The sequence below is a fragment of the Drepanopeziza brunnea genome (assembly GCF_022702325.1).
Source record: "Drepanopeziza brunnea f. sp. 'multigermtubi' strain 214-2 chromosome Unknown ctg9, whole genome shotgun sequence".
NCBI lineage: Eukaryota > Fungi > Ascomycota > Leotiomycetes > Helotiales > Drepanopezizaceae > Drepanopeziza > Drepanopeziza brunnea.
Window position 1 is genome coordinate 414,934 of NW_027094072.1, and position 22,914 is coordinate 437,847.

General features: G+C 50.4%; 9 protein-coding genes across 9 annotated transcripts; 4 read left to right on the top strand and 5 right to left on the bottom strand.

The window, feature by feature from the left end:
- Positions 1 to 146: 146 nt before the first annotated feature.
- On the bottom strand, positions 147 to 1,252 carry L3040_005527 (uncharacterized protein; the record flags this gene model as incomplete). Its single annotated transcript, XM_007295882.1, has 2 exons — positions 147 to 1,185; positions 1,233 to 1,252. 2 exons carry the CDS (start codon positions 1,250 to 1,252, stop codon positions 147 to 149), a joined length of 1,059 nt encoding a protein of 352 aa, XP_007295944.1.
- A 696-nt stretch (positions 1,253 to 1,948) lies between these two features.
- L3040_005528 (uncharacterized protein) lies at positions 1,949 to 2,868 on the bottom strand (the record flags this gene model as incomplete). The annotated part of the gene is made up of 4 exons (XM_007295881.1): positions 1,949 to 2,319; positions 2,418 to 2,604; positions 2,656 to 2,754; positions 2,812 to 2,868. 4 exons carry the CDS (start codon positions 2,866 to 2,868, stop codon positions 1,949 to 1,951), a joined length of 714 nt encoding a protein of 237 aa, XP_007295943.1.
- Positions 2,869 to 3,012: 144 nt separating this feature from the next.
- On the top strand, positions 3,013 to 4,071 carry L3040_005529 (uncharacterized protein; the record flags this gene model as incomplete). Its single annotated transcript, XM_007295880.1, has 1 exon — positions 3,013 to 4,071. One exon carries the CDS (start codon positions 3,013 to 3,015, stop codon positions 4,069 to 4,071), a length of 1,059 nt encoding a protein of 352 aa, XP_007295942.1.
- Positions 4,072 to 5,394: 1,323 nt separating this feature from the next.
- On the top strand, positions 5,395 to 7,557 carry L3040_005530 (uncharacterized protein; the record flags this gene model as incomplete). The annotated part of the gene is made up of 5 exons (XM_007295879.2): positions 5,395 to 5,573; positions 5,716 to 5,749; positions 6,097 to 6,166; positions 6,340 to 7,207; positions 7,260 to 7,557. 5 exons carry the CDS (start codon positions 5,395 to 5,397, stop codon positions 7,555 to 7,557), a joined length of 1,449 nt encoding a protein of 482 aa, XP_007295941.2.
- Positions 7,558 to 9,068: 1,511 nt separating this feature from the next.
- On the bottom strand, positions 9,069 to 10,711 carry L3040_005531 (uncharacterized protein; the record flags this gene model as incomplete). Its single annotated transcript, XM_007295878.1, has 2 exons — positions 9,069 to 9,173; positions 9,266 to 10,711. 2 exons carry the CDS (start codon positions 10,709 to 10,711, stop codon positions 9,069 to 9,071), a joined length of 1,551 nt encoding a protein of 516 aa, XP_007295940.1.
- A 364-nt stretch (positions 10,712 to 11,075) lies between these two features.
- L3040_005532 (uncharacterized protein) lies at positions 11,076 to 12,718 on the top strand (the record flags this gene model as incomplete). Its single annotated transcript, XM_007295877.2, has 4 exons — positions 11,076 to 11,247; positions 11,304 to 11,765; positions 11,818 to 12,575; positions 12,623 to 12,718. The coding sequence occupies 4 exons, from the start codon at positions 11,076 to 11,078 to the stop codon at positions 12,716 to 12,718; spliced, it is 1,488 nt and encodes a 495-aa protein (XP_007295939.2).
- A 4,305-nt stretch (positions 12,719 to 17,023) lies between these two features.
- Positions 17,024 to 19,002, bottom strand: L3040_005533 (uncharacterized protein; the record flags this gene model as incomplete). The annotated part of the gene is made up of 4 exons (XM_066154548.1): positions 17,024 to 17,405; positions 17,457 to 18,673; positions 18,744 to 18,886; positions 18,957 to 19,002. 4 exons carry the CDS (start codon positions 19,000 to 19,002, stop codon positions 17,024 to 17,026), a joined length of 1,788 nt encoding a protein of 595 aa, XP_066011403.1.
- A 1,017-nt stretch (positions 19,003 to 20,019) lies between these two features.
- On the top strand, positions 20,020 to 21,183 carry L3040_005534 (uncharacterized protein; the record flags this gene model as incomplete). Its single annotated transcript, XM_007295875.1, has 2 exons — positions 20,020 to 20,577; positions 20,641 to 21,183. 2 exons carry the CDS (start codon positions 20,020 to 20,022, stop codon positions 21,181 to 21,183), a joined length of 1,101 nt encoding a protein of 366 aa, XP_007295937.1.
- Positions 21,184 to 21,718: 535 nt separating this feature from the next.
- On the bottom strand, positions 21,719 to 22,880 carry L3040_005535 (uncharacterized protein; the record flags this gene model as incomplete). The annotated part of the gene is made up of 2 exons (XM_007295874.1): positions 21,719 to 21,765; positions 21,818 to 22,880. 2 exons carry the CDS (start codon positions 22,878 to 22,880, stop codon positions 21,719 to 21,721), a joined length of 1,110 nt encoding a protein of 369 aa, XP_007295936.1.
- Between the last annotated feature and the right edge of the window lie 34 nt (positions 22,881 to 22,914).

A 22,914-nucleotide genomic window follows, 5' to 3' on the forward strand; every position in this document is an offset into this window, starting at 1 on the left:
AGTGCGCTATGCTCAATATACCAGACATGAAGGTGTAGCTTCAAATCGAAACTTCTCACTACGACTCCCAGGCCATGGGTGGACAAACATAGTCGGTCGTATTTATCTATTCATCTATTCATCTGCGGGTATACCAATATATTTATCTATGTAGCACCATTTCCCTGCAGAGACGCAAAAATACCCCTCACATAGCCATCAGCATCTGCCGTAATCCTCGCCACATCGATGCGGTTCTCCAACGCATTATTGACCCCTTCAATCACACTCCTCTCCTCCATCACACTGCCCATCACCTGGCTCTCCCTTATCCAGTACTGCACATTCCGATCTCGCAACCCGTCATCACGCAGTATCGTATTCCGCAGAATGCCCATCGCATTCAGCTTCGCCCTCGCGGCCTCGAGGATCTTCATCGAGTGCTCGAGCCGCTCAGGTGCGGAAGGTGGGAGCACGAACGCGCGGTTCGTGCTTGAGAGGTAGAGCATCCATCCGACTACGGCGTCGAGACCTGCGATCGCCACACCCCGGTAGACGCGCATCTTCCAGAAGAAGAACTCGAGGTCTTCGAGTCGGGTTGCGCGCGCGTTGCTTTGACTGTGATAGACTGCTACGAGGTAGATTTCGAGCACCGCTAACGAGGCGGCGCCGACGGTGGCGGTGGTGCGCCACACGGCGCCTTCTTTGCCTATGAAGAGACCTGAGGTGACGAGCGCGAGGACAATCAAGTTGAGGATGTGCGGGGTGAGGATGCTAGGGAGAGCGTAGTAGAGGTAAGACTTGGGGTCTTCTGCGTTACAGAATGAGCATTCGGTGAGCACATCGGGTCCGAGTTGGAGGTACAGAAGGCGGGAGTCCAGACTATTCAGTCTCCCACGCAGTAGATTGTCGGTGGGTGTAAGTCCTGTGGGTCGTAAGGCGGATAGGCGGGTGAAAAGGACATCAGTGGGAATCTGGAGGCGCGATTGCGTGAGCGTAAAGATATTCTCGGGGGCGAAAATCGGGAGCGTCCTCACGAGGAAGACGAGGGATATCGCAAAGAGGATGGTCAGTGCCCGGAAGACGTTGCAAGGGACAGGTCGAATGGATATGCCATGGATGGAGGGGGAGGCTCGCACAGAGCGGTAGTAGGCAATTGCTTTGGGGAGAAGGATGGGTCCGAAGAAGAGGAGGAGTGACTTGATTCTGGGGAAAATTAGTAGGAAATTTTGAAATGACGGAAGGATACTTACGTTCCCCAGGAAATCGCCATAATGCAAGAAAGGAAGTGGGGGTAGGCACCAGGAAACCTGAATAGAAAGTTCGGTACAGAGAGTTCGATGTCAGTACAAGACACGTCGATGCGCCGAGTCGACGAGGCTGAAGAGGCTGAAGAGGCTGAGGGCCCGCTGTTCCCCCGGCCCGGCTAGCCCACTTCTCCCTAGCGCCATATCCCAAAGCTTTAAAGGCCTCGCGATTTTTTAAAGGATTTTCTTTCTTCAACCTCCTCAAAGTTCACAACTCCAACACTTATAAAAGCAGAGCGATTCCGACAATGGCTTGTACATAGCTACATCAATACGATATGATTCACAGCTTCAATTTCATCTCCTCTGTCAAGAGTCCATCATCATCCCCCCTCCCCTCCCCCAACCCTCACGCACAGTGGCACTTTCGAAGCTTTGGCGATCCTCTCTCCCATGATCACTCATAGTCAAAAAGAATGCCCAGATTGAGCCCAAGTACTCTGCCAAGAGTTATCTCACTCGTGTTGCAACTTCTCTGCTGTCCGCAGCGATGGAGATATTTGCGTCTTTTTGATGAGAGACAACTCTGCCCTTTCTTCTCCCATTCCTCTAAACACTTTCGCAAATGTGCCGTATGTGATGTGCACCACTTCAATTGCGTTGATTGCTGACCAGTCGATTCCACTCCAACTCTGTATTTGCACAACTAGCCTATGCGTAATTTACAATTCCTTCTTCTTTTCCTGCGATGACGCTGCCCCAGCCGGCACCGAAACCCTTACAGCCTCCTTCTTCCGCGCCTTCAGCCCAGATGTTTTCACCAGTGCCACGATGGCTACGAGCGCATCGCTAACCAGTAGGATGACCGCTCCACACGCTAGCGTCCACGATTGTATGCTCACGCTGCCCAGCGGTGCGCGCGGGAACGACAGCAGCCACTCGGCGTAGTACGGCACCCAACCCTTCGGGATCCAGAACATGGCCTGCTTCGAGAACCAGAACTGCAGGAACATGCGAAGGCCGTTTGTACCGAGCCAGCGGAGGATGGAGACGGCGCGGTCGAACTGGGTCTTGGTGCTGTCGGTGGAAGACTCTGTTGCGCGTTAGCAGGGCTTCCCTCCTGCTGTTGTGTGACCCCCTAGGACAGATAACTAGGATGGGAAAGAAGGGCTTCGAGGCGCCTGAACGTACTGCTCTTCTCCAACTGTTCAACAATCTTGTCGTGCTGTCTGCGGAGCTTGGCCCACTTTGCAAATTCATCCTGCGAGCTGGTTGCATTCATCTGCTGCTTGATCTTGAAATACTGCGCCCTGAGGTCCTTCTGCTCAGCCGCAGCCTTGGAATTCGCGGTGGGGAGGCGACTGAAGAGATTCCAGAGCTGCGGTATCCATTAGACTTCTGCTTGAGTGGTGTGGTACGAAAATTATACCAGGGTATTGATTGTCTCTGCTCCGAACGTATTGACCAGGTGGATGGCCAGTTGGACGATGAAAGTTAAGAGGAGGACGGAAGGCATATTGGCGGACAACTACGAGGATGATAGTTAGCATACATGTATGTTCCGAATTTACCGAGACTTTCGTACCTTGTCTTGCGGACGTTGGGTGACTCTGATGCCGCGCAAACGAAGTACATCTCCCATCCTGACCTGACAGCAAAGTATGGCACGGGCCGGCGAGGCTAGCTAGCCACTCCACAAGGCTCAGAAGTCCAAGCTTTTCCCTCCACCTTCACTTCATTTGACCCCCTTATGCTCAAAAAGCTTGTACGATCACCAGACTGTAGAATGTCGAGAGCACTGGATCCGGGAACAGCTTCGTCGCTTGATACCACGGACAATCTCATACCAGTTTACCATGATATTGCAGCAGCACTACGGAACACCTCCTCAGACCTCCTCGAGATAGAGCTCCTAGGCACAAGTCACCCTTTACCACCAGGCCGCAACGTTTTGATCGCGGGAAAAAGCATCGGCACTACGAAAGTCAAGTTGGTGCAGGCGTTCATGGTCGCACGGCGGATCTTCTTCAGATATGTGAGGAATTGTCCTGAAGATAAGGAGGTGGATCTCCTTGATGCTACGGCTGTTATGCTCTTGCTGGACCCGGAACAACTCACAGCCGCCAATGAGCGGAAGAGACTTATCAAGAAGCGTGAAATCGTTCCAAAACTCGAGTTCGAGGCGCTGTTGAAAAAAGAGATCCAGTTTGTAGACAGTTATCTCACGTCACGACTCCATCGGCACACCAAATCTCCTACGCTATGGGGCCATCGTCGTTGGCTACTTGAGATGGGAAAGAAGATTGGAGTGCAGTATGATATTCAACCAGACCTCACGAGCGTGGTGTTAGTGGCTGCGGAAAGACACTCTCGCAACTACTATGCATGGTCTCACCTGCGGTGGCTTATTCAAACCTTCTCGGACACACCTACATGTGTTCGAGACTTTTCGACGCCAACGATAGACTCAGACTACCCCGGAACGATGTCTGCTGTCAAAAATTGGTGCTTGAAAAATCCCAGCGATACATCCGGATTCTCGTTTTTGCTGTTCTGCCTCTTTGGTGTTGCAGACGAAGATTCAAACACATCAGTCAGGAGTGAAATGTGTTCGTCTGTTTGTACAGATGTTCTTCGACTTGCAGTCTCTTTTAGATGGACCCATGAATCGGTCTGGTTATTCCTCCGAACAGCGGTGGCTTCCAAATATGCCACTGAAGAGCTCAGGGAAGCATTCACCCGGGCCATGGAAGATATTTCAACCGCCCAGACGCAGGGCCAGCCAATCCTTGAGGCAGCGAGGGACTGGTGTGCGAGAAACCAACAGATCATTGGCAATGCTTGAGTTCTTCTCATGTCAGTCAACCAGAATCATTTCTTCTGATCCACAGGAACTTCATTACAGTACTTCGGAGTTCCGACCGAATAGGCGTGTAGCTGAAGGTCCTACCGAAGAGTTCCACAAGTCGAGTTCCTGCCATGCCCTCGCCGGTCAAGGCTCGGAAGTATTGTACTTGCTTGCCTGCACTTCAAGCCCCAGGGGTCTTGATAGCAGATAGTGTCCGACGTCTCCGTCTCAACCTATAATCTTGACCGATAAACTGAAGGCCTTGGATCGGGATCTCGCGTGGACACAAAAGCGAGAAACGGGCCGAGGCACACAGATGTGTTGATTCGTCATCAGCCACGGTAGCGCCAGCGCACAGGGTGGTCGCCCATATGCAACGATCGTAGACCAGGAGACAGGTCGATTCCGGTGGAGTGGATTCGAGGGAGGGGTTTTTAAGTCACTACTTAATGCTTGCTGGTTCTGCAGCCGTGAATTGTGGCGTCGAGGAGGGGCCTGAGTGCAGGTAGCAAGTGGGTGTGTGTTGTGTGGCTTCTTGGTTCATGAGGTTATTGAAATTCTCCTTCTACTCTGTACAGTGGAGATCGTCGTTGTTGTCGTCGTCGTGGTCGTCAGGCTGGAAGATCGGAAAGGTGGGGCAGGGATAGAAGGCAGAGGGTAAGGCCAATGGGAGAGCCTGGAAAGGCGGCAATAGTCGTTAGTGCTGCATCCAAGTGCTGCTACCTATTACCGGTACTCGGATCATCGCGGACCGCGGTGGCCCGAGATTGCGCATGGTGGCAGCTACTACGTCGCAGGCGTAAGTATTACCCCTCGAGGGTACGGAAAACAGGGGTTTTAAAGTGGAAACTAGACTTTTGAGGCACCCTCGAGGGGTAATACTTAGGCCTGTACCGTGGTATATCCAATTCCTTGTTTTGACCTATTTTAGGAGGATATCTGCGGAATATTTATAGAGTAATATCCGACGATCGGACGGTCGGCTGGTGAGGAAGTGGGCAGATGATAGAACGTACTACGTACCACGTAGTACCTGGATGTTTCATGAGCATGGGAGGATGGAAGGATGGAAGGATTGAAGTATTTCGAGTCTCTTGGTGAACAAGGAGACCGACTGAGCGACTGCCCGACTGCCCGACTGCCCGATAGACCAAATTGCAGCAAATTTCAATTTCCCAAAATTTCACGTATCCCATCTAGTGTGGATCGGGGACCCAAGGGATCTGCCAATCAGACCCCCGCCAGCTGAGCAGGGACCCACCCCGCCCCTGAGGAAGCCCATACTCTGTACGGTAGGTAGCGTGGCGGTCACGTGTGTCAATGTTACTGTCACTGTCACCCTCCCTCACCCTCCCTCTGCTCATCCTCTTCTCCTCTCATCTACTGCAAATCCCTTCTTTCGACGATTGCTTTTCCGACGCTCTTAATTCCAGGCAAAGCTCCTTCAATCGATCTGCTGCCAAATCGAACACCGCTGGACATCCCGCCCGCCATCTCGTGTCCGTCTAATTCATCACTGTCGTTAAGGTTCCCCCTTCGTTTCTCAAAAGTTGGCTCCTCCCCCTCGCCCTCTTTGGTTCTGTTCCCGCCCAGGACCAGTCACAATCAACAACCATAATCCAATCCAAACCACACACGCAGTCCGAACGAAGCGAGACCGAAGAATACAAGAAAGGTGCGTTCGTTGCGCAGCGTAGCGTGTTTGATATCTATATCCCCTGGGCCCGTCTCTTCCTACAATCCTCCACTCCGCAGTTGCCGTTCGACAGGCCCGTCATCTCCCTGCCTCTTGCCTCGTCCACAAAAACCCGAAACCCGCCCCGGCCCGTCAAAAGAACGGGACTTCGCTACACCTGCACCGCCCTCTCTGCTTCATAATCATCCACGCGGCTCTTCATCCATTCTTCGGATCGTCCAGACAACAACAACAACAACAAAAACCCGCCGTCTTATCATTGTTGTCTTCTCTTCTGCTGGAATCAGATCCATTTTGGGAATTGGGCTTTGCTGATACTCTCCAAGTTATTAATTCAATCAAAGATGTTCACCTCAAACATTCTCGCCGCCCTCACGGTGTTCAGCGTTGCTGCCGGTAAGTCAACAACATCCTACCTCCCATCCATCCCCATATCCACCGCTTCCTGGGCTCGCACATCCACTGGACAGTCTTATAGCATTGAATATCTGGGTCGGAGGGCAATCCGACAGACACCACCCAGCCTCACTTTTGATGGAACTCGGCTGACCTGCTCTCCCTCTCTCCAGCTCAGACTTCTTCCGCCTGCTCTGAAGACGTCGCGACCATCAACTCACAAGCCGATGTTGCCCAATACTCAGGATGTTCGACAATGTCTGGCAGCGTTGTCATCGGCTCCTCTGCTTCCGGCACCATTGATCTCAGCGGTATCGAAGAGATCGCAGGAAACTTGAGCTGTGAAAACGCTGGCAACTTGGTCAGCATCCAAAGCACAACCCTCACTACCATTGGAGCCTCTTTCCACCTTTACAACCTGACGCTTCTATCTACCCTCTCGATGACCACATTGACCAAGGTGGATTCTATCAATTGGATCGCTCTTCCAGCTCTGCCAAACCTCGTGTTCAACGGGCCCCTGTCCGATGCCAACAGCGTCACCATCTCCAACACCTTCTTGAGTACGCTCAGCGGTATCAACCTCATGTCCGTCGACACTCTGCAGATTGATAACAACAACAACTTGAAACAATTCGACACCCAGATTGGCAACATCACTAAGACCTTGAATATTAACGCCAATGGTAACCTGTTGGCCGTTACCTTCCCCAACTTGGTCTGGGCTGCCAACATGACCTTCAGAAACATCTCTAGCATCAAGATCCCGTCGCTGGCTACCATCAACGGATCCCTCGGATTCTACGGAAACTACATGAGCAGCATCGCCGCACCTAATTTGACCTCGGTCGGTAACTTCGCCACCGGATCTGGATCATTGGCTCTCGTTGCTAATAGCAAACTCGCCAACATTTCCTTCCCGCTCCTGAAGAGTGTTGGAGGTGCTAATCAGATTGCCAACAACACTGCTCTTGATGCCATCAGCTTCCCAAGTCTGACATCAGTTGGAGGTGCCATTGATTTCTCTGGAAACTTTACTACGTTTGTACTCCCCATCTGTCTCTGGTTATCCACAACTGACATGCTTCTACAGCCCCGAGCTGCCTGAACTCACCAACATCAAGGGTGGTTTCAACGTTCAATCCCAACAAGCTATCGACTGTGAAGGTTTCAAGGCCCAGTCCGGCGGAAAGGGCAGCATCATCCAAGGTACCTTCACTTGCAAGACGACCGCTACCACCTCCTCCTTGGACGGCACTTCCTCCGACGGATCCGGATCAGATGGGTCTTCGTCCGGATCAGGCACCAAGGGCGCCGCTTCGTCGTTTGGTATTAGCGAGGCTGTTGCGGCCTTCTCTATTCTCGGCGGCCTGTTGCAGCTCTTGCTGTAAGGCACTGGGACGTCGGCATTTTCTTGAGTTTTCGCTCTCCTTAGACTTAATGTGCCATGTTTTCTTTGTCTTACCTATTGCTACAAACTCTCGGCAAAACGCAGCTCATCATACATGGAGCGTTTCGTACGAACTTTAATAGGAACGAACATTCTGGGTGCGGGATGGGGAATTGGTCTGATGTGCTCTGCCCCGACTTTGCATACTTCTCCTTATGGTTGCGCTCTCTCCCCCGAAGTTACGTATAATCAAAGTATGTCATTGCGGACTTGGCAGGGAACTGGTGACGGTGGTTGCAGGTGCTTTGGGATGTTTGCTTGAGGGGGCCAAAATGGAGGACAGTGAGACATTAGAATCCAATCGCCTTGTACATTGTTTCTTCGTCAATAAATTCGCCTATTGAGTGTGATTCCCAACGTTATTGGTCATCATTTACATTGTGAATACCGGTATACAGAGGTACAGCGATGAAGTGTTGTAACCCTTGCTACTCCACAGCCACTATTCTAACCTAGGTAGTAGTAATTGACCAATAACTTACCTTAAGCACGGAACCTTATAGAATCTCGAAAAGCCTTACGCAGTAATACCGGTAGTAGTACTTTACTTCGTATTAAGCTCAGGTTATTGGTCAATTAGGTTAGCATAGTGGCTGTGGAGTAGCAAGGGTTACAACACTTCAGCGCTGTACCGGTACCTCTGTACGTCTGCAATCTGCGTGTTCACACAATCCCCCCCTACCCCCCCAAAAAACACCAATAGTCAGTGCACTCACTACCTTAAGTATAGTAGTAAGTTATAACCTACGGATTCGCACTGACTATCACCCATCCAATCACCGGTCACGCCGCTCCTGACCTCTGGCTGACTTTGTTCGGCGCCTGCGCGCCGAGATTAACGATAATATCCGACCCGGGGAGGATGCTGCTTGGATGCTTCGGTGACCCCCCCCCCCCCCTCGGGGCCCTTCGGGGACGGAGCTGATGCCGATGCTGGTTCTTAATTAATACGGCTGGGATACCGGTATGTAGGGTGGCTACCTATTTCGTCAGCCTTGTTCCTTATCGAGCCTGTGTCGCGTGCGGGGGGCCCGTCCGTTCTTCGCCTGGGTTCAGAGTAGAGGGGGAGCTTTCTTTTTCTCTCTGTCCTTGCGCTTGGTGGAGAGAAAGGTTTACACATATATAGGCTTGGGTGGCGTGTGAAAGATGGGATGAATCTAAGGTGGTGAGAAACAGACAGACAGACGGGTTGTGGTGGAGCTCGATAGGGTTGTCTCGTCTCGGGACATTTACGTTCTTCGTCATCATGCTATATTGTTTCTATCGTTTCTCCTTCTACGAAATTGTACATACTGATACAGTAATTTTTGGTATCGGCATACGCACTGAGATGCATGGATTCCAACCCTCCGTCCATCCGACTGTCTATGCTGTCTTTCGGGACGAGTTTTGGTTGAGGTTCGAAGTAAGAAAAGGGAGAAAAAGTGATAAGGAGAAGAGGAGAAGAAGCGTTTAAAGCTTAGCCTTTGGCGTGTCTTGCTTCATCATTATCTCGGCTACGATGCGGCGCTGGACTTTACCCGTTGCGGTCTTGGGCATGTTATCAGTGAAGTAGACCTGGATAGAGTGACGTACAATTAGTACCCGGATCGAGTAATGGTTTTCGGAGCTGGAAATTCGTTGACGGGAAGAGAGAGACATCGACAGACCTTCTTCGGCACCTTGAACTTCGCCAATTTATCCGCAACCCACTCCTTCAGCTCCTGCTCCGAAATCTTCTCCCCGGTCTTCGGCACAATAGCGACCGCGACCTCTTGCCCGTACATCTCATCCGGGATCGCAAAACTAACCGCCTCTCCCACCTTCGGATGTCTCGCCAAGACATTGTCAAGTTCAATAGGCGAGATCTTCTCTCCGCCCTTGTTGATCAACTCCTTGATCCGGCCGGTGATAATCACGTACCCGTCCTTGTCTTTCTTGCCTTGATCGCCGGTTCTGAAGAATCCGTCGGCCGTAAAGGAGGATTTGTTCGCTTCAGGGTTGTTGAGGTACCCTTTTGTGACGTTCTCGCCGCGGATGCAGATTTCGGCTTCGGAGCCCTGAGCAACTTCCTTGCCAGATTGGTCCAGGATACGAATTTCGACTCCTTGGCCAATACCCACGGAGCCAGGTTGGCGTTTTGCAGGAGGCAGAGGGTTGGAGGTCATTTGGTGAGCGGCTTCAGTCATGGCGTAGGCTTCTAGGACTGGAGCGTCATATGCTTCTTCGAGCTGGTGGAAAACCGTCGGGGAGAGCGGAGAGGAGCATGAGCGAATGAAGCGGATCTTGGGTTTAGTATGGGGTGGGGGGTTCTTGAGGAGGATTTGGTGAATGGTGGGCACAGCAGTGTACCAATTCGCGCCGTGGGCGATGAACTCATCCCAGAATTCTGATGCTGAGAACTTTGGGGGCACGACGACGGAGCCGCCGCTGAAGAGGGGGGCGAGGAAGCCAGCCAGCAAGCCATGAACGTGGAAGAGAGGCATGACGAGCATGGTTCTGTCAGCTGGCGTAAGGTCGTATGTGGCTTTGATGTTCTTCATCGTCCGGGTCAGGTTTTTGTGTGTCAATGGCACGGCCTTTGGTCTGCCCGTAGTACCGCTGGTATGGAGAACCAGGGCGATATCGTCTGGCCGGGCCGTCTCGACTTTCTGATTCCCCTTCCCCTTGAGCTTTCCCTCTTCCTTTACATCCAAGACTACCTCAGAGCCATTCCAATAGCATTCTGCAACAGCAGCACTATATCTCCTCGCTGCTCGTACAGCAGCCCCATCTTTGGCATATGAGCCCTTTGGCACAAGCGCAACGGCCGATTTCAGGTCGTCAATGTAAAATTCGAATTCCTCTTGCCTGTATGCTGAATTTAGAGGGGCGGCGATACCTCTTTGCCATGCGCTAGCCAGAAAAGCAACGATAAATTCGTACGTGTTTGGGAGGGCTATTGAGACGGCGGCTTGGGGAGTGACGCCGAGCTTTGCGAGCTTCTCCTGGAATGAGAGAATTTCGGCGGAAAGTTGCTTGTAGGATACGACCAGAGGATAGGGCTTAGACGGGATTATGATCGCCGTGGAATTATCTCCGGCTGAGAAGGAGTTGGACAAGGTGGTAGCGGCCATTGTGAAATGTAATACAAGTCGATGTTTACAACGTCCTTCTTAACCGAGAATGTGGATGGAGTATTAAGTAGAGAATTGAATAATATGAGAGTGAATTCTTGAAATTAGAAGGACTAGCTTCTGATTGGGATTTGAAACTGGATTTTTCGTGATGCAGGCCCGAGGAGGTATTGTGGTGATGTAGGTAGGTACCTATAGGTAGGAAGTAGGGCTTATCGCCGAGGTAAAAGAGAGCTTTATCGCTGCTGACTAGCCCCATGCATCTTAATCTTCCTTTCGCCTTTCAATGAGGCTGAAACTTCAGAGCGCTCCAACTTGGAAATCACCAATTCGGACTGCGACATCCATTGCGGAAGTGGTCAAGATGTCAAGTTCTGCTAACCAAACGCCTACGCCGAGGGCAGGAGGCCTTTCATTATATGCAAATCTACTAGATGCCGACTCTACTGCTCCTGGAACAATATCAAAAGCACCTGTCATCTTTAAGCAACCAGATGCAGCAGAGGAAGGTTCAGCTAAGAAGCCCTTGGATCCTAGTATGGGTTTTCTCTCAGAATTTCAATCGCTGAATTATGCTCATTCATCGTTACAGCAGCTTTACGATTTCAACCTACGAAACGACCGCAATTGTCGCAGAAACCTAAACCAAAACCAGCATTCCCAAAGGCCACACCAGTCGATGCAAATGCTTCGCGCAACGTCTCGCAGCAATTACCTGCAACTGCAAGCTCACAGCGACCACCAGCAAAGACTACGCTGGCTGATTGGACTGGGATAGACGACGATGATGTGAATGGCTTCTATGGAGGGGAAAAGAGGCAGAGGGGTGGAAAACGGCGCAAGAAGAACAAGCCAAGAGAGGAACATATCGCTGTTCAAGACTGGGATGATATCTATGATCCATCACGGCCGAATAGTTACGAGGAGTACAAACACAGTGATGAGAAGATTCGGGAGGTTAGAGAGTGGAAGGACAGGCTTTACGCGCATAGGATGGCTAGGAAATCAAGCGAGAAAGATAGTGACGAGGAAGAGTACCGTCCACAAATGGGCAGTAAGCCAAATATCTTTCTCTGCGTAAGGTTGCGTTTTGCTGACCAATCCAGAACAATTCGCTCCGCCTCCGAATTATTCCTTTGCACCACCTCCTATCGATTCTCCCAAGCAACCGGTTGAAAATATAGAGAGCAAGGTCGAGTTACACACGAACATAGCCGTACCGCCTCCGCCACCATCCTCTGAAGCCAATCCAGCTCCTCCTGAGACTCTACCAGCAGGTGCAATATCTCGCGCTCCAGTCCGTTACAACCTGCCACCAGCACCAGCAGAGATTCCTAGCTCAGATGCAGAACTAGAGAAGGCTTTAGCTGCAGAGCCAGACGAGGACGAAGACGCTGAAGAAGCCCCGAGGTCACTACGACCAGGTCAAAGAGGCTTTGCCGAACGTCTCATGTCGAAGTATGGATGGAGCAAAGGCAAGGGTTTGGGTGCCGAGGAATCTGGAATCGTCAATCCCCTTCGAGTGCAGATAGAAAAGCGCAAGAAGAAATCTGATGCTGAAGGCGGTGGATTCCGGGAGCCAGGTGGCAGGGGTAAGATTATCGGAGGGAAGAAGAATGTCCCTGAGAAGGAAGAGGAAGTGGGGAAATTTGGACCAATGTCTGAAGTCATTGTCCTTCGTGGCATGGTCGATGGCATGGATCTTGATGAAGAAGTGGAGGGCTCTGGAGACGGAGGCTTAATGCAAGAAATTGGTGACGAGTGTGCTGAGAAGTATGGTCGAGTGGAACGGGTATACATCGATCGGCATGGAGCTACCCCCAAGGTTTTCGTCAAATTTACAAGTCAGCTATCGGGCTTGAGGGTAAGCGTTTCACCAGATTACTGAAGGTACGAACTAACATTTTCTAGGCCGTCAATGCACTCGAGGGACGAATATTCAACGGGAATACTATTTCCGCTTTGTTCTACGACACTGAAAGGTTTGAGAAGGGTCTTTATGACTAGCTCAGATAGATGCCATGCAATACTATCAATCTTGCATATTCATTTCTAGGACTTCGAAGGAGCATGAGAGCTAATTAGGTCTGAGGAATGCATACAAACCAAAGATGATATATTGCACTAATGCGTACCAGTCACTATACAGCCCTGATTGAGACTTGGTTCGATCCAAGCCAGGCTTAAAGCCCTCAAAATATATGCAATAATATCCTTGTCCCCACTACTACTATTGCCATATTCAAACCTCGATCTCGCCATACCCCATTCCGCACACCAGCACCATTGTGTTTCAAAGTAAAGAGACCGAGGGTATTGTCTGGATTTCTGATCCAAAAGACATCAAGTAAATAAGGACAGAGTCTCTCACCTGGCATATTATCTCCCCACGTCCTTGCATCCGTCTTTTTCGCCTCTATAATTCCATCGTTTTCTCTTAACTGTCAATCACCAGGTCCACGGTACTAGTCAGGTACCTGCTATCATCCAGACCCCCATCCGCTCTCTCATCCCTACCCACCCCAACGAAAATCCCTCTCCAACGGCAGCCCGTTTGATCCCCAACTTCGATTCTTGAAACCTGTTAAAAGTCCTCCTAGCTTCACAATACCAGGCCGCTCATCTTACTCCCTCTTTCTTCACCTTCTTCACCTTCTTCTCGTGACTCGGCCTCGGGTTCACAGATTGCGAGCACCTTATTGTTTGCATATTTTTAGCAAGGCCTATGTCCCAAAAGTATTTGTGACTCTTCGACTGTGGGCTCGGAATATGGCGCAGAGGACTGTTCAGACGAAGCTTGTAGGTTTTAGAGAGTGTGAGGATCTAATGGGTATGTAGAGAGGGGACTGCGAGTGGAGCGGGCTTGCTGGGTGTTGAGAGCATCGAGGTGTACGGGTCAAAGAGAAGTAGTTTGAGAGTTTTAGAGCTCGAGGTTTTGGGGGATTCGAGAATATCTCCTTGATTAGAGGAGCAGTAGCTTTATTAGATTCGGATTTGGCGTTTGGTCGCCAAAAGGTCACTTTGCATTTGACACGGGAGACTGAGGAAGCATACGGACATGCCTAATTGCCTGTTTGCTTTCGAAAACGCTATGCATATTGACCCGAGCATTATGATATAATCGAGAGATAAACAAATCTTTATTGTAACACTTGGAACTGGGTCATAAATATCTCACTCGCTCTCTTCTCCATCCTTTGCCTCCTTATCCTCCTCCTCCTCGCCCTACGTCTTCATCTCAGAAGCCTCCTTCCCATTCCCCTTCTCGACCTTCAACTTTTACATCTTATCCGCCATTCCAAAACCCTTCTTTCTGGTCCGCAAAACTCCACAAAATCCTACCATCAGCTTCCCTGTCTCTCCGGCGCAATCCTGATAGAGACCCGCTTGGGGTTTCGATAGCTCGACAACCCCTGCTGTTAGCGGCCCAGATATTGTAGTATTAGCCGCGGATTCTCTACTACCGTTTAGAGAGTCTACTACCTAGATCATGCTTGAGGCTTGAGCTTTCTTATTGGGGCCACTGGAAGTATGCTTCTATTTTGTACCTCCCTGTCTACCTTGAAGAATCTCTACTCTCAGATGTGACAGCTTATATCGAATTATCCTCGGCCACGGCCAGTGAGGCCGATGAAAGACTTCGGTTCCGTTTATCTTTTTCACGGATTTCCTACGAAACTTGAAGCCTCCTATATTTACCGAGTTTGCCTCTTTTGGAATTCTTAAATACTGGAGAAGTATATCTAAAAAAAAAATACCATCTCCGCGTTAATCGGTTCTTCCATACTGCTGCCCAGTCTTGAAGTCTTCTCCATGATCACTTCATATGTTTCAACTTGAAGAAATTCACTGTTTAGTTCTATTTCTACTGGTGAACTAAGTGTATGGGAGAGGGTTTCCCCCCGACGTCGCTGCAGCAGTTATGTCAAGCATAGGAGCGAGCCACTGCACAAGTCGAAGGCCTCCCTTAGCCGGCAAGTATTTCGAAATCACGACAGCGAAATTCGCAAAGAAAAAAAAAAGAAGATGGAAAAGCAAGAAAAAGGGGGAAAAAGAGAGAAGCAAAACTCCGGAGCAGCCGCAGAACAGCTGCTCCATAGAAACCCTGTTGGGTTTTGAAGATGAGGTTTTTTTTTTTATTCTTTGCACTTGATTGCCATATTGATCTTTTTCTTTATAGTGTTTTCATACATTCTTTTTCTAAGGCATACACTCTTTACGGCTGGGCTAGCCGGGTTGTCTGTTTGACGCCTCTTTCTGAATACTGCACCTTGTAATTCGGTTTATGTAGATGCTAGTGGGGTTTTCATGCTAGCGTGCCAAGGATGCTCCATATGGTTGTATTTTTGCTACCTTGCGCTTCTGTCTCTGGATCTCACTTGGGGCTAGGACTTCGAATTTTCGAATCAGCATACATAGGCTGGAATACTGCCAGATTTTACGGATCAAGTGTGATTGGAATCCCATATTGAGGGCGGATTATGGGGATCCCTAATGCTTGCTTGGTTGGCACGACCCCTTTTCAGAATCGCTTAATTCTGGGTGGTAAACACGCCCGCAAGAAAGCCGATGAAGACTCCAGGGATGACACTCCGGGTTCAATTAACTTTGGAAGCTAACAAGAGAAAGGTTGGAGACCCATTCTTGGCCTCTGAATAGATGTTCTGCGCGTTTATCTTGTGTGATTGTCAAGTGGCGGAGAGGAATGTTGGATCTAGGAAGATGCTGTTGTTTCCGCCTGGGACCGCCTCCACAACCAAGGGGGCGGGGTGGGTGCAGTGGCGACTCCATCCCAATTTCGATGCTCTCCTTATCGTGACCGCAACCGAAGCACATAGTCTGCTGTCCCTTAGCGTCGGAAGGCGAAGGATCAATAGTGGTAGTGACGAGATGCAACGGGATTTTCTACACAACTTGAACATTACCAGTGAAGAAGTTATCCGCGGCGAAGTCGAGCCAGAGTCCTGATACCTGGCCAGGTTCGGTGTTGACAGCTAGGATATCTATGTGTTCCAGCTGGGTGAATGTCGCTTTCGTACCTAACCATAAAGGAGTTGTTCCAGGTGCTATTTTGACTTCCAATTACAACATCCTCGATTCTGATATGTACATCAAACTTACTCCGTAGCATAGCATTATCTAGAAGATACAATTTAAGTGGTTAGAGCTTTCAGTCCCGTCTTCGTCTGCTTAGGTGTAAGAATAGGTCGCAGGAGAGGCTCGCTCGGTCGGTCTGAGTCTCATACTGTATCTGAGTCTCACTGTTTCTCCCACCATGATCCATAAGCTTCCATCTGTTCTGTGCTGAAGCCACGCAGAAGCGACTTTCAGTCGTCGATGAGAAATCCAGCTTCCCAAGCTCTCTTGCTTGAAAAGATACCGAGCCGGGAGTTATGAAGAAACTACATAGTGGCGTGCGTAAGGGTCATCTTGATCTCGCCTCCCCACCTCCAAAGAAAACAGCGAGATCCTCTCCAGATATACAGTGACGTGCTATCTGTCAAGAAGATGCTATTACATGGCGCATGGCTCGTTGATGGGTGGGGGAGGAGGGGGAATTTGATGTCCGCGGGAGACCCCTATCAGAACGGCATAATAAGAATCACCCAACCCAGGTCCTCGTCCGCAAGGGCTTCCGTCTGCGTCTTCTCCTTCAATGGACGCAGGCTTCTGTAAGACGAATTTCGAGATGAAGTCTGTGGGATATGTAGACTAGATTAATTTGAAAGTGGAACCAGGCTCAGATTCAAGGCCTATGTTAAGAGCCAGAAAGCTTCCATCTATGTGTCCCTGAAAAGCTCCAATCCGATTCCACAGGCGTCAAGAACCCAGGATCTTCTGTATCTGCTGCAGATGCATACTCCGAAACATGCATCATAATTCCATTGCAAATGTTCGCTGACGGTATTGAGGAAATAGTGTTGTCGATTCTCATGCAGAGAAAAAAAATTGCTTTAAGCTCAGTCTTGGCTCTGCCTAAGTAATTATATGGAGACGAAGCATATCGCACAGATATGACGGCGAGTCCAGAGCAAAGGTGAGTCGGATTCGATACTGCCAATCTCACGCTATAGAGCAGTTTGACTTGACTTGCCAGGCACTCAAGGGAAAACACGACTGGATATGGAGCCAAGCGGATCCCCCTCCGCGTCACTAGGAGTCCAATGCTGTCTGTCATATCTGAGGTTGCTCAATTTATAATGGCATATTGCGTGAAATGAATTTGCGAGGCAGCCAGCCAATCGCTTCTTACACCCAACGCCCTTCGCAATGTTGTATAATACAAGAAGCAGATCTGTACTCAAGACATCCTTACCCTCTCGATGACCCATCGCCACCTTTCGTATCCGGACGCACGGTCGAGCTACTGACACTGCCACTCCTACTACCGGTAGCAGAGCCTTCTTCGGCACTTCTCTCGAGAAAGCCCGTCCACAGATCTGCCAATGACTCCTTGTTGGCAGCAGATTCATTATAAAACTCCGAGGACAGTGAAGGGGTACTTGGAGTACGGTGAAATGATACTGGCAAGCGTAGACTACTGTTCGACGCGCCTGGTCTTGCGAGACCGGCTTGCTCTCTCTGCTCGTCAGTCCAATTCAGCAGAGACGCTATCAATTGCAGGATTTGAAACTTCTTTGGATCTGAGCGGTCGAGAGCTAGGAAGTGCAAGAAGTGATTGGTGACGATTTGCCTCGTGAAAAAGTTAGCCAGACATATTCGATCACAATAAGGCCGGCCCTACCTATCGATGTTATCCTCCGGCTTCGCTTTCTTGAGAAATCGCAATGCCTTCGTCAGGTGATCATTCAGAATAATGGCTTCATGCCGCAGCTTTCCGACCAGAAGATTTTTCTCCTTGATCTCTTTCTCGAAAGGTACCAGTCGCTCAAGCTCAGTCTGCATAGCACCCTTTGATGCTTCGGCTTCGGTGGCTCGAGAATCAGATTCTTGAAGAGTTTTCTTGAGACCCTGAAGCTGCTCTTCGTAGGACTCTACCATCTCTCGGAGCTCTCGCTTGCGAGATTCTTGTACTTCCTTCAGGGCTCTTTGCAAGCCTTCTAGGTTTGACGACTGGCTGTCCCTTTCGGACACAGCTTCCTCGTATGCCTCTTTTTGTATGGAAAACTGTTCTTCCAAATCCTTGATCCTCTCAGCCAAACCTTCCCGCATTGACCTCTCCTCCAGTGCGAGAACCTCCCAATCTCCCATAGCCTCTTTGGCAGCTTCAGCCTCGTCCCTTAACTGTCTTGTCTGCTGCACAAAGTCTTCTCGCTCATTAACCCAGTTTTGCTGGGACAAGTTATGTCGATTACGCAGGCTAGAGAGCTCCTTCGAGCTCTCTTGAGCTTCCCGCTCCAACCGCTTGATTTCGCTCTCAAGCCTAGCCACCTTGTTTTGGAGGGATCTGTTCTGTGACTCAAGGTCTTCGATTTGGTCCTTGGCCTCGGCAAGTTCCTGCTTGTCTGCCTTCAATCTTTCACCCAGACTCGATTTTATCGTGTTGATACGCCCAAGGAGGGACTGGTATTGCGTCTCTGCCTGGTCCTTCGCAGACTCGGTCTCTTCAAGCTCGGCTCGGATTGTAGAGACCTCCTCCTCATGCCGGCCTTTAATTATGGATACCTCATCCGTGTGTTTCGCTTCAATATTTGACAGTTGTTCGGCGTGCTGGTCTTTGATTGCGGATATCTCCTCGGAGTGCTTCCCTTGTATACCCTCCAACGACTTCCGCAATTGCTCCACCTCGATACGTAAAGCCTCCCGTTCTTGTGACATGGCTTCAAATCTGGAGCTGGCATCTGCGGTCTTGGCCTGGTTTGCTTCCGATTGCGCATTGTTCTCCTGGCTCGATGATTTTACCGGACTCTCAACAGCATGGCCATTGCTCGTTGATTCATGGCTGTGGCCATTCGGCTGTGGCCTCACAGTTTCCAGGAATTGCGCATCGCAGGGGGTATTCTGTCTTTGGAGTCAGAACCAGTGCTTCCTTTTCTTAGGTACCATTCGTAAATGAACAGGTGTCTCGTACCACCGCAGAGAGCTCCGAATCCTCTTCGCCTTCCCCATCACCATTCTCTGCGGTTGCATCCTTTTCGACCTCGAGCTCCTTGACAGCTTCTCCAGCAACCTTCCCCTTTGCGCTCTTTTTCTTCTTATTGTTCTTCTTCTTCGCTAATGGACGGACGGTGTTAGTACTAACAGAAACGCAGCGCCCGCAGCTTCAAGAATTGGGAAAACGCACTCGATGAAGAGATCTGCGTAGGGTCCGGAACGGATATAGCAGACATATTGTAGAATTGAATCGAAGGAGGGACTAAGCTAGAGTGGTGGTATTTTGACCTGTCCTGTCCTGTCCTGTCCTGTCCAGCGGGTTGGTCAGTAGGTGCTAGTAACCTAGGTGCTAGTGACCTAGGTGCTAGTGACCATACCTGAGACCTCGTACTGGCTGGTAAAAGTGGGTAATGTACCCTTGCCGTTCTACTTGCACGAGCGAGCTGTTGAGCCCGAGCCCTGCATGTTTCCTCGTTTTTTTTGCGTTTTCGGTCTATACAAAAACCAAACAGCACTCCTGTCCCGGACATCTCGACTCAAGGATGCCATTCTGCTAATAGCGGGACTCGACGTCTCAACTTTTGGGAATATCACCCGACTGTGTGAATTTCCAGATGCATAATTTATGCCTTTGGTTGAAGATAGGTTAGTTGGGAACTTGTGTTTATGTCCTAGGGAATATTCATCTCTGCTCTTTAGAGGCACAACGAGTCTTTTGATCTATATCTATGTACACGATAATAGAAGCGTCGTTGTGCACTTTCGTACTGCAGTCCGCCGCTGAAACTGCAAAATCCCCTTGACCGGTCCGTATGTAAGCACTAAGCGAACCCGCCGATTCACAGAGTAAAACCTCGAGCACTCGGCAGGATTATAAAAGGCCTATGTATCATTCTCGGCAATTCGTGAATATGACAGAGGCTACCGGGTAACGTGGAGAGGACTCGACGTCCACTGCGACAAAGGTCGCAATGAGCCAAAGCAGAATGTATAGGTGAATGCCGAAAGACTAAAAAGAAAAGTAAAAGGAAGAGAGCAAGACGTGCCGGGAGAGGTATTTATACGGATAAACATGGGGAAAAGGCACTAATTCGCGATTGGATTAGTGAGGGAGTCCTGTGATTTGGCGTAGCCAGAAATCTTGGCGCGATCAACCTCATACAGAGATCAGAGAGAGAGAGAGAGAGAACCCTTTGAAAGTTTGATTTGACACCAAACCATCGAAACCATCGAAATCTCGAGATACCAACAAGATGGCGCCGCGTTCGTATACCTACTTTGGCCGGAGTGGCGCATCGAAGAAGAGCACGCAAGATCTCCCTACAGCAGCATCGCCAGCGTACATGGCCCAAGTCCTTAGCATCGAGAGTGTCAAATCCACTACTCCAGTCCCAAACCCATCAAAGAAGTTCCAACCCCGCAAACGCAAAGCCCGATCTCCAATCCCAGACGAAGAAGACGAAGACGAGGAAGACCCTTTCGCCGCCGCTGAAGCCCGAGAAGAAATGGCTGGTATCGGACCATCCAAGCCCAAGCGAGCTCGTAAGGGGGATGAGGTTGAGGAGAAGCGTCTCCGACGATTCAGACAGAAGGCGCCAGCTACCTATCTGGAGCGATTGGAGCGTGTTAGATGTCAGCGAATGTTTTTAATTGATCGACAGAGGCACCGTAGCGAGGACGGGATGGGTGAGGAAGAGAAGTTCGATATTGCTGGAAGCACAGGCAATATCTATCAGGTCACTATCGGCAAGGTCCCGAGGTGTACCTGTCCGGATGCGTCCAAGGGAAACCAGTGCAAGCATATCATCTACGTATGTTCCCATGCCAAGCTGAACTTTCGCGAGATGAGTGTTTCAATGCTCATCACAGAACAGGTCATGGTGAACGTCCTCAAAGCCCCCGAGAACCTTGCGTATCAACTTGCACTTCTGAGCACCGAAGTAGCCGAGATCTTCGCTAACGCACCCGTCACACCCCAATCGTCCGACGCGGTTGCTTCCACCGCGACCGACACCGGCGGCTCCCGCAAGCCCATCGAAGGCGACTGCCCCGTATGCGTCATGGAGTTCGACGAGAAGGACAAATCCGAGGACATTGTGTGGTGCAAGGGTTCGTGCGGCAACAATATCCATCGCCACTGCTTCGAGCAGTGGGCCAAAAGCAAGCCTGGTACCGCCAAATGCGTGTACTGCCGAACTCCTTGGAAAGGGGACGTGGATAATCTTAAGCGGCAAATCGCCAAGGGTGGGGCCGGGAAGGTCAACGAGGAGGGCTATGTAAACGTCGCTGGGGAGCTTGGTATTAGTGGTGAGCGAGACACGTCGACTTATCATCAATATTGGGCGAGAAGTGAGTTTAGCGGAGCTGGTCACGGAGGTATGAGAGAACGTAGATACGGAGCATATGGCGGATACTGATCTTTCGACGATGACTGCTGAACGAGTGGAAATTTGAGTGATTTCAGTATACGGTGGATTTGTGGGCTAAGACAAAGGGGTATGGGACTTCTACTTTCGACCATACGAGGTAGGATGGCGTTGCTAGACATTGGTCGAGGGGTTTATGACACAGTCAAGGTCTTATGATGCTTCAAATCATCATCAGATCGGATCGAACGCGGAGAGGGGCGATGGTCAAAGGCGTTGCTTGAGAAATACCCATTTGCTTTCGGGGTGCGATTCACACATTAACTTGCCATGATATGGAGACTCGTTTTAAGAAAAGATATACAGAATATATGCTTGAGCTGAACAACGTCGAATTTCTTTCATTCATGATGCCATTTTGAACGCCGGTCATTTGTGCTGGGTATCATCATAACATCGTGGGATCCAGCGATGCATTTTAGCAGGGCACTTGCAGCAGGATTTGAGCGCGTGCCCACCACTCCTTTCGAGACGAAGCATGGTTCTATCTCGGAAAATACTTGGGTTTGGTGCAGAAATTCATCAATCAAGGTACAAGTATCCCCTTGTTGACAACAAATCCTTCCAGAGCAGCTAAATTGAAGTCAGCAACACAACGCATTGATTGCCGATATGGAATGCCTACCAATAGCAGCCCAGAGCCTATTTTCCGCCTCTGGGAATACTAAGCTCCTGGGGCTGTAGAACACTTCATCGGCAACCTCCTCTGGATGCCTAGGCAAGCAATGCATGAACTTCCATCCTTCCTTCGCGCCGCCCCTTTTCGCCAACTCGTTTGTGATTTGGTACCCAGCAAATGCCTTTATTCTCTTGGCCGACTCCTCTTCCTGGCCCATCGACACCCAGGTATCGGTAACCAAGATATCTGCGTTCTTGATAGCTTCCTCCGGGACATTGGTCTCTGAAAGTTTGCCTGGGGACGAGGAGCCTTGAGCGGAAGAGAGGATGATGTCGCGCATGCGGGCGGGGATCTCGTAGCCCTTTGGCGCAGCGACCGAGATGTTCACCCCTAGCTTTATAGCACCAATTGCAAGATCGAACAGAACGTTGTTCGCGTCTCCAACCCATGCAATATTCAGCCCCTCAAGACCCAAACTCGATGCTCCTACGGCAGAAGAGGGGAACGCTTCGTGGATGGTGAGGAAATCGGCAATGGTTTGTAGAGGGTGGTAGTCTTCCGACAGGGCGTTGATTACGGGCACTGAAGAGTTCTTGGCCAAGTCCGCTACGTCGGAATGAGGACCGACTCGCGCAACCATGCAGGACGTCATGCTGGAGATGACCAGCGAGGTGTCGTAGAGGGACTCGTTGACGCCGAGTTGGATGTCGTCTTTTCCGAGGAACATCGGGTGGCCGCCCATGGCTGTGACTGCTGCTTCGGTGGACACGCGTGTGCGCGTTGAGCGTTTGTTGAACATCATTGCTACGGTCTTGCCGCTCAAGGCGCCCTGGAGGTTGCGCGGGGTGGAACCGGACTTGATGGCTGTCTTCGAGGACGAGGCATTGCGGACAAGAGTGGTGAGCTCGGCGGGTGTCAGGTCTGCGATGGATAGCAGATGGCGGGGGGCGAATGGAGAGGTCACTGGAGTAGAGGGCGAAGGTGCCAGGGAGTAGCAGCGTTTCGAAAACGTCTTGTTGGAGAGCTGTTGGAGAGCTGCTCGAGCTGGACGAGCCATGGGAGGAGGCATGATGCTCGAGATGGTCTGTGATTCAAGGAAAAGT